This window comes from Python bivittatus, unplaced genomic scaffold (genome assembly GCF_059951505.1).
Source record: "Python bivittatus isolate LINGU-HERP-01145 unplaced genomic scaffold, Pbiv_v1 ctg000410_np1212, whole genome shotgun sequence".
NCBI lineage: Eukaryota > Metazoa > Chordata > Lepidosauria > Squamata > Pythonidae > Python > Python bivittatus.
This window is the reverse complement of record NW_028277067.1, coordinates 503,861-518,878: the sequence shown is the minus strand read 5'-3', so window position 1 is coordinate 518,878 and position 15,018 is coordinate 503,861. Positions and strand designations below refer to the sequence as shown.

The 15,018-nt window shown below is 39.4% G+C and overlaps 1 protein-coding gene across 1 annotated transcript; it reads right to left on the bottom strand.

The window, feature by feature from the left end:
* Positions 1-418: 418 nt before the first annotated feature.
* On the bottom strand, positions 419-14,558 carry PSME3 (proteasome activator subunit 3). The gene is made up of 11 exons (XM_007438735.3): positions 14,313-14,558; positions 10,886-10,918; positions 10,532-10,594; positions 10,263-10,367; positions 10,014-10,062; positions 9,205-9,317; positions 8,497-8,565; positions 7,168-7,235; positions 6,985-7,039; positions 6,236-6,322; positions 419-2,936 (listed from the first exon to the last, which is right to left on the bottom strand). Exons 1-11 carry the CDS (start codon positions 14,352-14,354, stop codon positions 2,856-2,858), a joined length of 765 nt encoding a protein of 254 aa, XP_007438797.1. The 5' UTR covers positions 14,355-14,558; the 3' UTR covers positions 419-2,855.
* Positions 14,559-15,018: the final 460 nt, after the last annotated feature.

The window sequence follows — 15,018 nt, the reverse complement described above, 5'->3', positions numbered from 1 at the left end:
AGAGAGAATGACTGGCCCAAAGCCACCCAGCCAGCTTTCATGCCTAAAGTGGGACTAGAACTCAGTCCCCCACCCCACCCAGCATAAAGTCATCCATATCTTCATTTAAATACACACTGTAATATTACTTTTGATCCCTCTAGAACCTATAATTACTCACCTGCATTGGATGAGTTCAGATTTTCCACACCATGAATAATTTTATTCATCTCTCTAGCATATTCTCCCCTATTTCTCTGCTATGATGAAATGTTGGGAAGGCTATCGCATTAAAAGCTTTAAGAATTCAAATTCATAGTCCTGAATCTTAGCTGGAAACTGAATGAAACACACTGGATCTGCAGAGGCAGAGTTCTGCAACTTGAGTTCAGGAAAAGCTAACAAAGACTATGGAACAGCATGACTGAAGGGCCGAGAGTAGAGAGATACATGTTTTATTTAAGAAAACACACTCTGGCACTATTCATTACTAACCAGCACTATCAATTCACACATATAGACTGCAATATCCATATCTGAGGCTTTGCTCCTCTCCACTTATGACGAAATTCCCTGTTTCTTGTGGTTTCTTGACCATCATAACACAGAGGTAGGCAACCATTTTCTTTTTTCCTTTCCTTCTGTGGAGGGCCACATTCCTCCAAGAGTAATCAGTCAAGGGCTGCATCACATGCTGAGGTGGGCAGGGCTGAAACAACCGGTCCATTTAGCCAGAGCAAAGTATATTGAGCCACTTCTCATTCTTCCTGGAATCTCCTTTTTCTCCTCCCTCTCTCCTCTTTCTGACAACGTCTTCTCTCTCTTTTCCCCCTTATGAAGCAGACAGCCAGACCAAAGGACATGTTGCTTTTGCTAGAGAAATGAACTGATTGATTGTAAAGGGCTTCTACAATCAATCTCAGGCTGCATGAAATGAGACCAGGAATTGCAAGCAGTCTACCCCAGCTTAAGCCCATTCTGAACTGATCAATATTCATTCAGCTTGGAAGCCAACTGGATTACAGAAGTATACTACAATAAACAGAAGCATGAGGATGCTTTCAGGCTGTATCCAGAAGCCAGAAAAAGTAAACAGCACCACAAAGATATGGGGCAAAATGTTAACCTCAGGAGCAAGATCTGAGAAGGGGTTTATTTCATGCCCCTTCACCATCACTGATCAAGCTTAGAAGCCAATATTCCAGAGACTGGTCATTTTACCCCACAACTCTGGTCAGCTTTTTTAAAATGTCAGAGGAGAAACTTGGGAATGAACAGACTCAGTGCTACAGATCCTCCTCACTATCAGGGCTGAGATAAGAATGGCAAAAGACAAAGGTCAAATGGGTGCAGGTAAGGCAGGGCTAACCAAGACTAACCAGATAGCAGACCGAAATCTTGGTTACCAATGCACTGGTACCCATGAGGATTGTTTAAGATAGATTCAAAGTTCCTGTTACTTTTAATTTGTTGACATAGTAAAAGTTGTACATACGTTCAATGAGGCAAGGAGATATAAACAATCCAACAAAGCAGCTGATACAAAGAAACAAAGAGGCGGGGAAGACTGCTTTCAGGAGCAGCTAGTGAGGGCAGTTGTTATGTGAATTTTTACTCCGGGGAAGGGTAAGGCTTGCTCAGCTACAAATGACAATGATGCAGAGGCATTTGCAATGAGCTCCGGGCAATGAACCTCCTGTGCCCTTAGGAGATGGCAGAGAAAAGGCCTTTTGAAAACAAGCAGGGAAAGGGAAGGGGGCCAACAAACTTCATTCATCCTGCCACTGTTGTTGCTGTTTTTCTTTTAACAAATCTAACACCACTCACAAGACTACGGCACGAGATGGATATAAAGATTAAAAGTAAATCTGAAAGGAAGCTGCAGCATCCCAGATAGTTGGCGCCCTCTTTCTGTTTCCATGAAAACCAGAAAAGAGCAAAACTGAAGAAGCCAACAGGACTCATTCAGACCTACAAGGACACCTAGTTACACTTCGGGTTCTCCTGAAGGCCAGGCAAGGTCTCCAGAAAGAAGTGCCAGGCTCATTTAATTAGGGTGGGAAAGAAAAAGGACTAAGATGAAAGATACCTCAGGTCTTCAGTGCTTGATCATTCATGCTGAAATCAGGCAGACCAATTTTGCCAAACCAACTGTCTAAATAGGTTTGCTTTGCCCCAAGAAAAAAGCACGAGAATGCCCACTGCACTCAAATGTTGCGCTAGAGTTCCTTGCTGGGCAAGAGGAGAGTTACTTCCTCACAAACTTCTGGAAGAGATATATGTGGATTCAGAATAAGTGATAAATAAACCTAATGGAAGAAGTATGGGCAGAAAGGAGAAATTTACAATGGCATTAAAACTTGCATGATTGGACAGGTCACAAGGTTAGATAAGGGCAAACCATGTTGAGATGAAAAGGGTACTCTCTTCCCCAAACTGCATTTCAGTGGGAAGGCTGAAGTGAAGCTTATCACCAGACAAATCAGCTCTGAGTAGAACCTGACAGTGCTTGGCAGGGACAATCTACCTAGAAGGGAGTTTCTTAGGGATGCTACCGAACAGGACCATTCAAGGCTTCTGATCCTGTGATTCTTGCCTGGAACAGCTTGGCGAATCTCCTATTCCTACCAAAATAGGAGGAGTCGCTCTGTTCTATCCCTCCTGTATCTCAAAGACATGGTAGGGAAAGGGGGAAAATCAAAGACCCAACAAAAAACCAACCAGAAAAGGACTAGGAGAGAGTTTCTTTAGACGTTTAACTAAAAGTATGGCGAGGACTGTTTCCAGCCAGCTTCCCCATCTTGATAGTCACATAAACTGAGGCAAAGACTGTCTTGAGCCTACTGAAGAGTTCATAAGTTCAGAGTGTAGCCCGATCAGTAGAGGGTCTCTGCATTGCTGCTCCGGGGTCGCTTGATCTTCTCAATATTCTTTAGAATCATGTCATGCAGAGTCACCTGGAAGGAGAGAAGCTGGTTGTTAGTTTTTTCTGACTCTGGCAGGGCATATTTGGCTGACCGTGAATATCATACTCCTCTCCAGAGAAAGACAGAAAGGTTATTGCCCAACAACCCAACATTCTATACTTCAAGAAATGCAAGGTCACTTTGGGAAATACCATGTTAAAATCAAACCAATTTAGAGGGTCACGGGTTCCCCACAAAGGACTCTTAAGAAAAAATCAACTAAACAGAGGATTCTTTTCACAAAATTATCAAACCTACAGCAGCTGCGAGAATGAGAACTATGAGAGTGGTTCAAATTGGCTTGCATTTGAAGTGTTGACAAGAGTCTTGAATGCTGTTGTACTTGAAATTATAAACAGCCACATCTGTGATACCTACCAAAAGTGCCATGCCACAAGACCCAAACTTGAACAGAAAAAGAATACTCAACCTTCAAATTAATCAACAAATTCACACAGCCTTCCCTAGCCCCATATCTAACAAAAGTCATCAGATTTCAACTCCCAGAATTTTCAGCCAGCATGCCATTTGCTATTCTCTTGCCCATTCCCCAATATTTTTGATATATGAAAGGCATTTCTTTGGCAGACGCCAATATGTTCCAGACAAGAATCCTAAAGACCAAAGTTTTGAATAGCCCTGCCATCATCCCAGTTTGGGAATTCTATTCCAGTAGATCTGGAGGGCACTAGCAACCCAACAACGTGAAAGTACCTAGTGCCTCTCTTGTCTATCAGAATGAATAATCTTCACCGCATTGGTCACCTTTATTTTGATCACTTTCACACATCACACTAACTTACTATGATGAGAACAAGCTGTCAAAAAACCTGTCAGGTTCACATATTTTCCTCTTTCATTTTCTAAGGAGTTTTCAATTTCACTTCTATTAGCTACTGTTGCAGTACATAGAAGAAATACTAAAGTGTGTGTAACACAATCAAAAAAAGATACAAATCAGCTGCATGATTAAATATGTTTTTCTTTCTTCTGTAAGAAAAATATTAGTTGCTATTGGGCAGACTTGATGACCAACAAATTGTCATCTGCCCACAGGGTAAGTGAAAGCTTCCGAACTCCTGGTTGCAGCAATGCCACGTGAAGAGAGTATAAAAAAGATCTCTGAGGCTGAGAAAGAAACCAGAATTTCTCAAAGTGCCTCTCGGTGTGCCCATGTGCCACCACCACTACATGAGCTACATTGGCTGCCAGCTGGCTTCCAAGCGCCATTCAAGGCGCTGGCTATTATCTATAAAGCCCTGCATGATTTAGGGCCTGGATACATAAGAGACTGCTTGCCTCCAATCATTTCTGCCTGCCCAGCACATTCCAGCACAGTAGGTGCACTCTAGGTTCCCTCCATTAAATCTTGCCATCTTGTGGGACCTAGGAAGCATGCCTTCTCTGTTGTACCCCCCCTGCTGGAACAGCCCCCCCCCCGAGATAAGGATGGCACCATCTTTCCTAGGGTTCTGGAAAGGTTTGAAAACTTGGCTTTGGTCCCAGGCCTGGGTTGATGATTTTATTTGTTTAATGATCCCTGTTTTATGGATTTTGCTATTAGAGCAGTTTAGTCTGGGCTGCATGCTGATTTAATATCTTTACCTGTTTTTATGTCTTTTTTAGTTTTGTGCACTGCCCAGAGTCCACTGGAGTTGGATGGCCAATACATTTAAATAAATAAATAAATATATAAAAGCATTAATAACAATGAGCAGATGGATACTTCAATGGCAGCCTTATTTGAGAAAAGTGTTCTTAGCCCCTTAATTTCACATTCTTGATGAATTCATTAATAAATGAATGTTAGTATTTGGGTTTACTTGAATTCTGTATATGAACTCCTTAGCTTCTTGCCAATAACCCCAATATTGTGAACCTTTCTTTCTGTGTCGTACTCAGCTGTTAAGGACTTCAGAAAAGGGAGTGAGCACATGCCCAAGGCTTCCCAGCAGAATTCATTCTTATCATATTATGCCCTGAATTAGCTAACTGCTAGAGAGTTTTCACACTTAATTCATTTTAGAACTGAAGCAATTTTAATGTATTATGGTTTTCTCAATATAGCAGTAAAAAAGTGAAAAATTCCCAAATAAACCACGGAAATATTAAAAAAAAAATCTGTAGAAGTAATACAGCTAGTTGATCACATTTTTATCATTATGCCCTGGTTCACAGACTGTACTATGTCAGTTTGTTTAAATATGGTTTGTAGAAGAAGCCACAATTGCCTGGGGTCACTCTTTGGTTTGCTTAGAATGTTATTAAGCCCAGTCTATACAGTTTTACATATTATACAACAAGGATGGACAGTAATATTTCCCTTTTTCACGTCCACCGAAAAAGCAGCACAGGATCTGTGTAAAATGGGTGATCTAATCATTACCTCAGGCAGTAGGCAAAAATATCAATTACTCTATCCTTATTCTTCAAAGAAGCTATTTAGACTGATCAGTGCTAGGCATGAATAGAGTTTAAATCATCAACATTTAAACACTTGTCTGGCATTTGCAGACTAAACAGATTGGAAAGCTTCACATTATCAGAGGGTGATTTCTCCTTGAATAAGCAGTGGAACTATTCTACGATCAAGAAGCCTGCACAATTATATGGAGACTCTGTGCTTAAAGATCTGCTTGTGTGTTTCTCTAAAGTTATCTGCACATAGCACAGAGATAGATTTTACTCCTTGTTTCTTTGTCTGCCTTTCATTTAGAATATACAGGTGTGTTAAAAGCCAGATGCCAAAGGTTTGTTTTATCTATAAATCAGCATATATTTTACTGTGTCTCCAGAGATTTCTATGGTTTTGGCAATATTAACAATTATTCTCAGATGGACAGCAACCACGAAATATACAGTTGAACTAACAGACTAAAAAAGAATTCTCCTTTCTGCTCATAATTTCAATCCCTTTCTCAAGTCTCCCAATACCTATGCAATTTGTTACTCACTAGCTTGCCTATATAAGTATTATTATTCCTTAGAAAAAAGATACCACCACATTTCTTTCAGCAAGAAGTTGAGACTTGGTAATTGCTTCTGCTGATCAGATAAATGATCAGTCTAAATAAATACTGTAAGGTAACAGTACAAAAATGCAGCACTCTACATACTACTGATTTGCAACTTCCATACTCCTCACTTGGCTATGCTGGCTAAGAGTTCTAGGAGTTGAATTTAGCAACATATGGTGGCCCAAAAATCTCTACTTCTGTTACAGGAAATATTTAATTCATCAGGAGAAGGGATATTATCTTCCAACCTGGGAAGAAACAACATTGACTTACATATTGATTTCTGAGCTCTGAAATGATGAGCCGGAGGCTGATGTATTCCTTTTCATCCATTTCAGTCACTGTGCGGCGGTAATCCTCCTACAGAGACAGTTATTTAACCAGAACCTTTTAGTCTCTATCATGCAGTAAGGCAGGAGTGGGGAACGTTCAGGACCCTTCATTACTGCTGCTACTGGAAGCTGCAATACAGATTACCCCACCTCTGCACTAAGACAACTTGTAGCTGAGGAGTCTCATTCCGTCCCTCAGTTCTAATCATACAAACATCTGCCATCTTCTTAGGGTTTTCATAAACTGAACCCAGCCATTTCTAGAATGATATTAATTAAAATCTGGTTGGCAGACTAGTTCTATGTAAAACCTCCAGAAAGAGAATCCAAAGCAAAGACATGTGCTTGGGTAGGGTCAGGCAACTTTTTCCAGTTGGGGAAGGGGGGGAGATATATATTTTTTCCAGTGACAAGGGCTGCAAGTAAGAAGGCTAATCACCATGCTTTAAAATACATATTTTACTCATACTTTTGCCCTAAATCTGCAGAAAACTTAACCAGTTATTCAGCAGTACAATCATGAGGGTTTCTAGGGACTGCCCACCTTAATCTAATATAGCTCTAAGCATTTCATAGACTTCATAATACTAATTCCAAGGAGAACATGGCTTTTCAACTATTTCTAATCCACCTAATGTTCCTAAATCTGAATTCAGTAATCAATTTAACATACCTCCACTTAACACTTACCACATGAGGATATTTTGCTATTTTAGAAACCAGCTTTGCTCGTGTGATGTAGTATCTGAAATAAAAGGGGGGGGGGAGTGCTTCAATGGATGGTGTAGGGAAAGAAGACAACCTATACTCAAGAGAGTTATGCCTATCAGGAAAAAGAAACTGTCTGGAAAAGCTCTGTAAGAAGTTACTCACCTAGAGATCTGGTCCAGGTATGAAGCTGCCTCACTTTCCACAGTTCGGAGCTCAGCTACAGTCTCTTCCTGTAAAGGAAGGAGCCAGCAAGAAAATATTAAGAGAAGACTTTGAGCCCAAATACTTGGATGTACCCGGGCAGTCTGTATAGATAGTCCTTGTTTAACAACCACAACTGGAACTGGCACCTTTGTCATTAAGTGAAGTGTTTGTTAACTGGGAAATCACATGATCACTACTGTGCTTTCCTTTTCCCCAATCCTCCAAGCTTTTGGCTCTGGGATAGCTGGCTCGAAACTGACAAGACTAATCAGTTTCACACCCTGGACTTTTGTTTGCCTCCTAACAACTCCCCTATCCTTTGGGAGGCTCATCTCAGTGCTGGGATAATTAGCAAGAAGGGAATTAATGTTTGTATTTACATTCATTGGAGAGGAAGGGATTACAAGAGAGTAAGCAGGCACATAATGGGGAACACACATCAAAAGAAATGTGGTGGTGCTGGCTCAGGGCTAAGAGCCACGAGTGAGCTAAGCAAACAGCCTGGTGCATTCCCCATTGTGTGCCTGCTTACTCTCTTGTAATCCCTTCCTCTCCAATCTCTCCACTCTGCAAGGTAGGGGAGAAAAAAACCAAGCAATTTTTGTAGGCAATCTTTCCTATGTCTGACCCATTCCCCCCACCCCCCGCAGAGCAGAAAGAGTGGAGAGGAAGGGATTACAAGAGAGTAAGCAGGCACATAATGGGGAACACACCAGTCTATTTGCGTAGCATGCTTGTGGATCCCAGCCCTGAGTTCCATAGCATTCTTTTGATGTGTATTCCCCACTGTGTGCCTGTTTACCTTCTTGTAATCCCTTCCTCTCGAATCCTTAAGCTCTGCAAGGTGGGGGGGGGGGGAAGAAAAACAACAGGTCAGGCACAGGACAATGTGCACGGACCATAATGGCAATGACGTGACTGAGGGACACTGCGAAGGTCATAAATGTGGACATTGGTCATAAAGTTATTTTTTCAGCACTGCTGTAACTTTGAGTGGTTGCTAAACAAGGCAGTTGGTAAGCAAGGGCTACCTGTAATTACAGCCATTATGCTTATGAACCAACTTTTAATTTAAGAAGCCTGAGCTCAGACAAAGTAAAAATAACCAAAATGAGTAAAAGAGTATAAAAATCTAGCCCAAAAGCAGCCATATCAGGGAAAATACTTTCTATAAGGTAGCCAAGTTCTAAATAATGATTTGTTCTTCCCAACTAGAGAAGCTTCCATCCATAGTGCTCCATCCACAGGCAAAATTTCCTAGAGTTCTCTCCGCAATTGCCGATTTACCTGAATAGAAACACCAAAGTTGTTTCCATCTTCTATCCTGGGAATCAGCAGTTGCACCCACATTTTGACCTGAGGAACAGAACACCATGTTAAAGAAGAGATACTGTCCTTCTGGATAGTCTGAAAATGTTTTGCTGGCTGAGCTCTGCATGCAGCATTGCTTAGCTGAGAGGCCAATTTTCTTCCAGAACAGTCAGAAAAAGACATAAATTAACAAACATTTGAACCCCAGTCCCTTGTGATCAACCCTAACATTGGGTTAACATCAATGCTGGGCTGGAGTCCTTCAGACACAGGAGCACAATCATGACTGACTGGTCCTCCACCTAATCAAAAATTGGTACACCCAATAATAATTGCCTCTAGACAGAAATGTATCTTTGTACAGCAAAGGAGCAGCCAGTTACATCCAGGCTTTTCTACGTTCTGCAGTACATGGAACCTAATTCTGTTTGACATAAATTAAAAAAACAACAACAGAATAACAAATTTTGCCTTAATATAATAGCAACCCCTGCAAAAGGTATCCCAGAGGTGCAACAGATATTTATTAAATCTGTATACTGCTAATTTCAACAAATTGATAATGATTGCTACTACTTTCAGAAAGACATTTGATTTTATCCCCCCCTCTTAAAAGCAGCATGTCTAATAACTGGTCTATAAGAGAGAATCTAATAAGGGAAAAAATGGCAAACCAGTGCTTACTGTATTGCATTTCTCAATCAGCAGCCGAATCTCTGGTTTAACTTTCTCAATGATGTCCACCAATTGCTGGTTGCTCTTCAGCATCCCATTAGGCATGACAAACACTTTGGTACCTGGGGCCATAGAAAGAGACTAGTTACTTATTCCATGAAAGAACGAAGCAGACTACCCTGACTTCTGCATGGAAATTCAAGTCTTTTTTTCCCATTCTACTTCTCATCCAATTTTTAAACTCCATAGTGCAAGTGATGCTGATCTTTCTGATTGGGGGCTATGGTCATAGGTAAGCAACTTGTAGCCTGTGGGTTGCATCCAATTCTGGGATCTCTACTGTGTTTTGTTGTTGTTGTTGCAAAGACTCAGGTCACAGCAATGACAAGAGGAGGTTGAAAATAAAACCCAAATTAAAACTAAGGCAACTGTGGCTTCCTTAGAGAAACAAAATGGATTTCCAGACCTGGAAATCACAAGAATAATGTTTACCACCACTGATTAATGTTCAAATTATACACAGACCTTATTATTTCTCTTTTTAAGATGGAAAAACAGCATTTCAGAGGATCATTTCAAATTCCAAGGAGCTAATCATATACTAAGCAGCCACCTGGAAAATACATTTTGTTCATGTAGGGTCCAGATACAAAGTATGCATGCATAAAATACCTGAAATTTCTTGGTACCATATCAACGTTTTAGGATTCTGGATGTCTTTGCATACTTTATGTTCTCAGTGATTTCTTCAAATAGGGCAAATTTCAAAAACAAAATGAGGTAGCCAAGCCAGAACAATTAACTAACACAAAGCCTACCTTGGAAGGTCTCTTCGCAGTCTTCCAATTTTCGCTTTTTCATATTGGGCTAAAAAAAGAGAGAGGAAATATTATATGCATACTCTTCCCTAAGAATAGCTTAAGGAAACAGATAGTTACAAAGCAGATATTTGCTTCAAATGTCCAGAATGCCTTCTTCTCTTTCCATAGCTTGTCAGCAAGTATAATTATTATAATTATGTTTTTCTGATCAGCCATTAAATGTTACAAACAGGTGACCAACCTTACCCCATCCAGTCCATCGTGACTGTTTGTGAGCAGAATTGGGTCCGGAACTGGAAGGTTCATATCTGAGTGGATTTGTGTGAGATCATGAATGTTCAGAATGGGATCCTAGGAAAGAATATCCAGAGGAATAAGGTATCCATGCTCACAAACAGCATCCAATGCAGTATTGAAAGCTAATAACAATAGCAGACTTTTATTATGTATTTGACAGTGTGTCATTCTTGAAATAGAGGTTGCCCAGGGAGAAGCAGGAGACTACCAGCTCTTACCTTAAGGAACCCATCAAGTTCTAAAAGCTTCTTTGGAAAAAAATTTGCCACTAGATCCTCAGCCTGAAAGAGAAAGAATGCCAGCTATGATGCATGAATTATTAATAAAAGTGCTGATTCCACAAAAGGAAGGCTAAGACCAAGCCTTGGTATGGATCAGTAGAAAACACCAGACAGACAAAGTCCTTGAAAGCTGAGCTGCTTCCAAAGGTTAATAACGAAAGTCTCACAGATTCCTGAGGCCGGTAGAACTGAGCTATGGGAAAAGTCTCTTTCATGAGAACCAGAACCAAATTTAATTGCCTGGAACCACTAAGCATTAGCTGAAATTGCAAGCATAAATCAGACACTTACTTCACCTGTGATTCGCTCCCTGAAAGAATCTACCTGCAAGAGAGAAAAGGTGCAGCTTAGTACAGCACATCTGAGCTAAGCGTGACATAGTCACCCAAGCACTTCATCTTTGCTCACCTGCATAAATTACAATTCTCCTCACAAATTCAGAATCCTACTTGCCAATGACCTTTTTGAATGTTACAGAATTAATTCAATTAATGTTACAGAATATAAGACATTTTTAATAAAATAATTAGATACTGGAGTACCAACAGATGCTTTAGAAGAGTATCAGATTGGAATAATGTTTAATGGTTTTCTATATACTAAGGCACAGTATAATCATCTCAAAATTTCATCACTGTTTGCTTCCTAGTTCTTTTGGATTTGTAGATTTGCTGTTATAGTCAGTTATGCTTGCTTTTATCTCCTACTTTCACAAAATTTATAACTGTCTTGCATATACTTAGTTTATTCTAACATCGGTCTGTAGAAAATAGTATTTGTACATCTCACATATCTGTAGTTTCATCTACTTTCAATTGGTAATGTTATTCTTCTTTGAGCAAGAGAACTGATATTTTTACCCTTCTCTTTATTTGTTCACATTACTGCTTGAGCTAAGATTTAAGTTTTCTCCAATATTTCAAGAATTCATCCTTAAAGTGTCTACCTAAACTAGTATTCAAATTATTATTCTTTCATGTTGAAAAGGTTTTACTGATCTTTATCTTCTTGCATTTCAGTCACACCTATTACCCATTCTCAACTTTACTGCTTGTTTAATTTTAGTTTCTTCAATTAGGCTGATCAGTTATAGCCTTCTTTTCATTGGGATCTTCTATTGTTTTGCATTAAGTTTTAATGATGGACTTTAAAGTCTGAAATCCTAGAAAGACTTACCTAAGTAAAGTCACAATGAACTGAGTGGCTTTACTTTTGTAGAGACATGTACAGAATTGAACCATATTCTCCTACCATGGCTGCACCACCTTGATTTATCTTTATCTGATTTACTGATTTCTTTTTAACTTTTCCCCATTCAAACGCTTACCTTTTTATTAAAGTTGTAATCTTTTTTTCTATTACGTATTATTGTGCCTTCTCTCTCAAAACTTCTGTCAACAGATGTCACTAGGGCCTCCTACTTTCTTCTAAAGGTATTATTACAGCTTTCCTTCTTAATATTCTGACTCTTCTTTCTTAAACTGTTCCTAGATTAATTATATTCTGTTAATGTTCGTTTGCTTCTTTTAATTTCTCCTAACTTGTGCAGGTCCCATCTTTCCTCTTTCATTTAATAACAGCAGCAGCAACAACCATAACCTCGCCTGAAGATAAGAACATATTTCAATAAATTTTATTCACAATATTCACAAAATATTCTATATATTTTCTGTACTACTACACACTTTTCTTTTAGACTCATTTTATTGCTTCCCATTAAAACATGATTTGGTGAAATTACAGCATTATTTTCCTTACTTAATAGTATGCCGCCTGCTATAAAAGAAAGAGTATTATCACCAAGATATTGGACCCTACAGTTGTTAAACTTCTACTAAAAAGTAAGTAAATCCTAAATCAAACTTTTTAAAATAGGTAAATCCCAAATCAAACATTTTAAAAGAAGTCCCCATAACTAAGTGAGAAACAACAAACAGGATTGGTTAAGGCTTCTGTTCTAACCAGCTATAATGTGCGCACTGAATAAGGCACTTTGCATAAAAAAAACTACATCATAAAAAATTGAAAAATATAGTGAGGGATATAGAGGATGCAGTACAAATTGTACAACTTCCTACTGTACTATTGATAGCAAAATATTTAGTTTGGAATGACTTTTAGAAAGCCAGTATTAATTTTATTGCTGAATAGAAATAAACAAAAATGTTAATATTCTTCAAAATGCATTAAAATCATCCTGAATATTGAAATGCATTATATTAATGTGACATATAATATAAATAAAGTAAAAATTACTCAGGTAGGACAAAAGAGGACTAAAAGTTATGAACGCTAAATAAATTGTAACATTCTTAATTTTATTTTAAAAAACCTCCACAAAACAGTTACATTAAACATTTCTCAGAAAATAATCAGGTTCAGATTCATCCCTATCCAATTATCTGACAGTAAGGTTCATTGAATTCTACTAGCCTTACTTCTGAGCAGATCTTTAGGACTGAATTGTAAATGGAACATGAAAAACTGCATTCATAATTAACATTAAATGTACATCCCTCATTTCTTAAAATATGAACCCAATACCACCAGCCAAATTGGCCTAAAGTCTGCTGTTTTAATACAGCCACAAAAAAGGAATCCATTCTATTTTATGCAACTTCTGAAGCAAAAAATTATAAATATATATTTCTCATAATTACTATTTTGTGTAAATCTTTCATTGGTAGCCCCATTTATCGGAATTTACTTTTGAAATAGACACAATTTGCTCTGTGACTGTTGCAGAGTCACATTTTTATTTCTTTGGCAATTATTCACAATTATTTTGTAATTATATTTTATTGTTTATTTCTTTAAACTGATTATGCTTACCAGACATACTGAATGATGACACTGATCTTTTAAATGCAATCCTATACTCATTTACTTGAAACTAATCCTATTTCACACAATCAGACACAGTGAAAAAAACATATAGAACCATAATCTCCATATCAAATGGAGAACAGCTTTACCCAATAACTATCAATGTTTTTAAAAAGCTTTACATATGCGGTATTCAAATAAAACAGTAAGTTATCTTGTACTGTCTTTGTAGAAGAATATGGAAACCCACATAAAATTGATTAAAGTCAAAATTATTCCCATAAAGTTATACATTCTAACCACCTCAAGAAGCATGCCGGCTGAATGACTAAGAATCCTGAGTTACGTTCTTAAGTAATATAAATTGGTGTGTTTTACAAGGCAAATAATAAATATCTCATTCAGGAAATGCACGAAACATACGATTTTTTGTGGAATTCAGTCATCTGGCCAGAGAGAAAGATGTTATATTCTCACACAACCATCTAGCTTTTATTGCCAAGGGAAGCTGCAAGGGTTGCTGGCCTTCGCGGGTTTTAACGCCCACAGTAAGAATAAAGAGAAGCCTGTCACGATTACTTGGCTACAACTTGCACGACTAGAAGCGATTTCGGTTCGATTATAAGACTGGGGCACGAGTGAAAGGCCAGTAACACCTTACAAGCTTCCCAACTGCAGAGCACTTGACACAGACACAGCCAAGCGTGTAGGGTTCAACGGACCTGTGGTTTCGCGCTGTACAATAACTATACTTTTATCACGTTTGACTGGCAAAAAGAGTTCCGCGACTGAAGCTTGCCTGGGACCCCTCCCTCGATCTTCTGTAGCACTCTGCACATGCCTAAAGGCACGCCCGCGGCGGCTTTATTCAAATTTTCCCCTCCTCCCATACCTTGATCTTAACTTCCGGGTCCACCTTGAGCAGGGAGGCCATAGCGGGGCGGGGAAGCCGGTATCCCTAGCCAGATCCGTTCCCTTCTATCACGCGCGCGCGACCACCCGAGAAAACCACCGGCTTCGCTACCGCCGGAAGTGACAACATAACGACCCGCCACCTCCCTCTTTTGGCCAATCACCGAACACGATTATAGCCAACGTGATTTCTCCTTGTGCCTTTGTCGGACGGGCCTTATCCGGTGCTCTGCTCATGCGCTGAAGAAACAACTTCCGGTTGGTGGTGGGAGGAGCTTGGTACAAATGAGCGGAGACGTGAAACCAATCAGCATAGAAATAAAAAGTTGAGGGTAGTTCGCGTCCAAAGTGACTTTTTTCCAACAACATCTGGATGGCCTTAGAGGTTATCTTCCGCTGTCTAAAATTCTAGGTTTTATTTCCTTCTCTACCCGGGTGTTCTGTAGTATCGTCTGCTCCCAAGAGATGGCCTAACTTCCATGGTTTTCTTTTTGATTATTGCCTTTAAACTGAAGTATGGTAGGGCTACTAACATCTGTATGGCCACTAGATGGCAGCAAAGAGCCAGCCAGATGTTTGCAGCCCCAACAGGAACGGCGCCCCAGACCACGGGCTTCCCCTCGACTGGGAACATGGGGATGGCGGGTTGCGTTTCTACTAAAATGTTACGTGTCACGCATACAAGA

Bases quoted from the DNA above. Each gene is read 5' to 3' on its own strand.
- PSME3 (XM_007438735.3), bottom strand. From the start codon at position 14,354: ATGGCCTCCCTGCTCAAGGTGGACCCGGAAGTTAAGATCAAG. The intron at 8,566-9,204 runs GTAAGCACTGGT...TCTGTTCCTCAG, and splicing joins TGATTGAGAAATGCAATACA to GTCAAAATGTGGGTGCAACT. The intron at 7,236-8,496 runs GTAAATCGGCAA...CTTCCTTTACAG, and splicing joins ACTTTGGTGTTTCTATTCAG to GAAGAGACTGTAGCTGAGCT.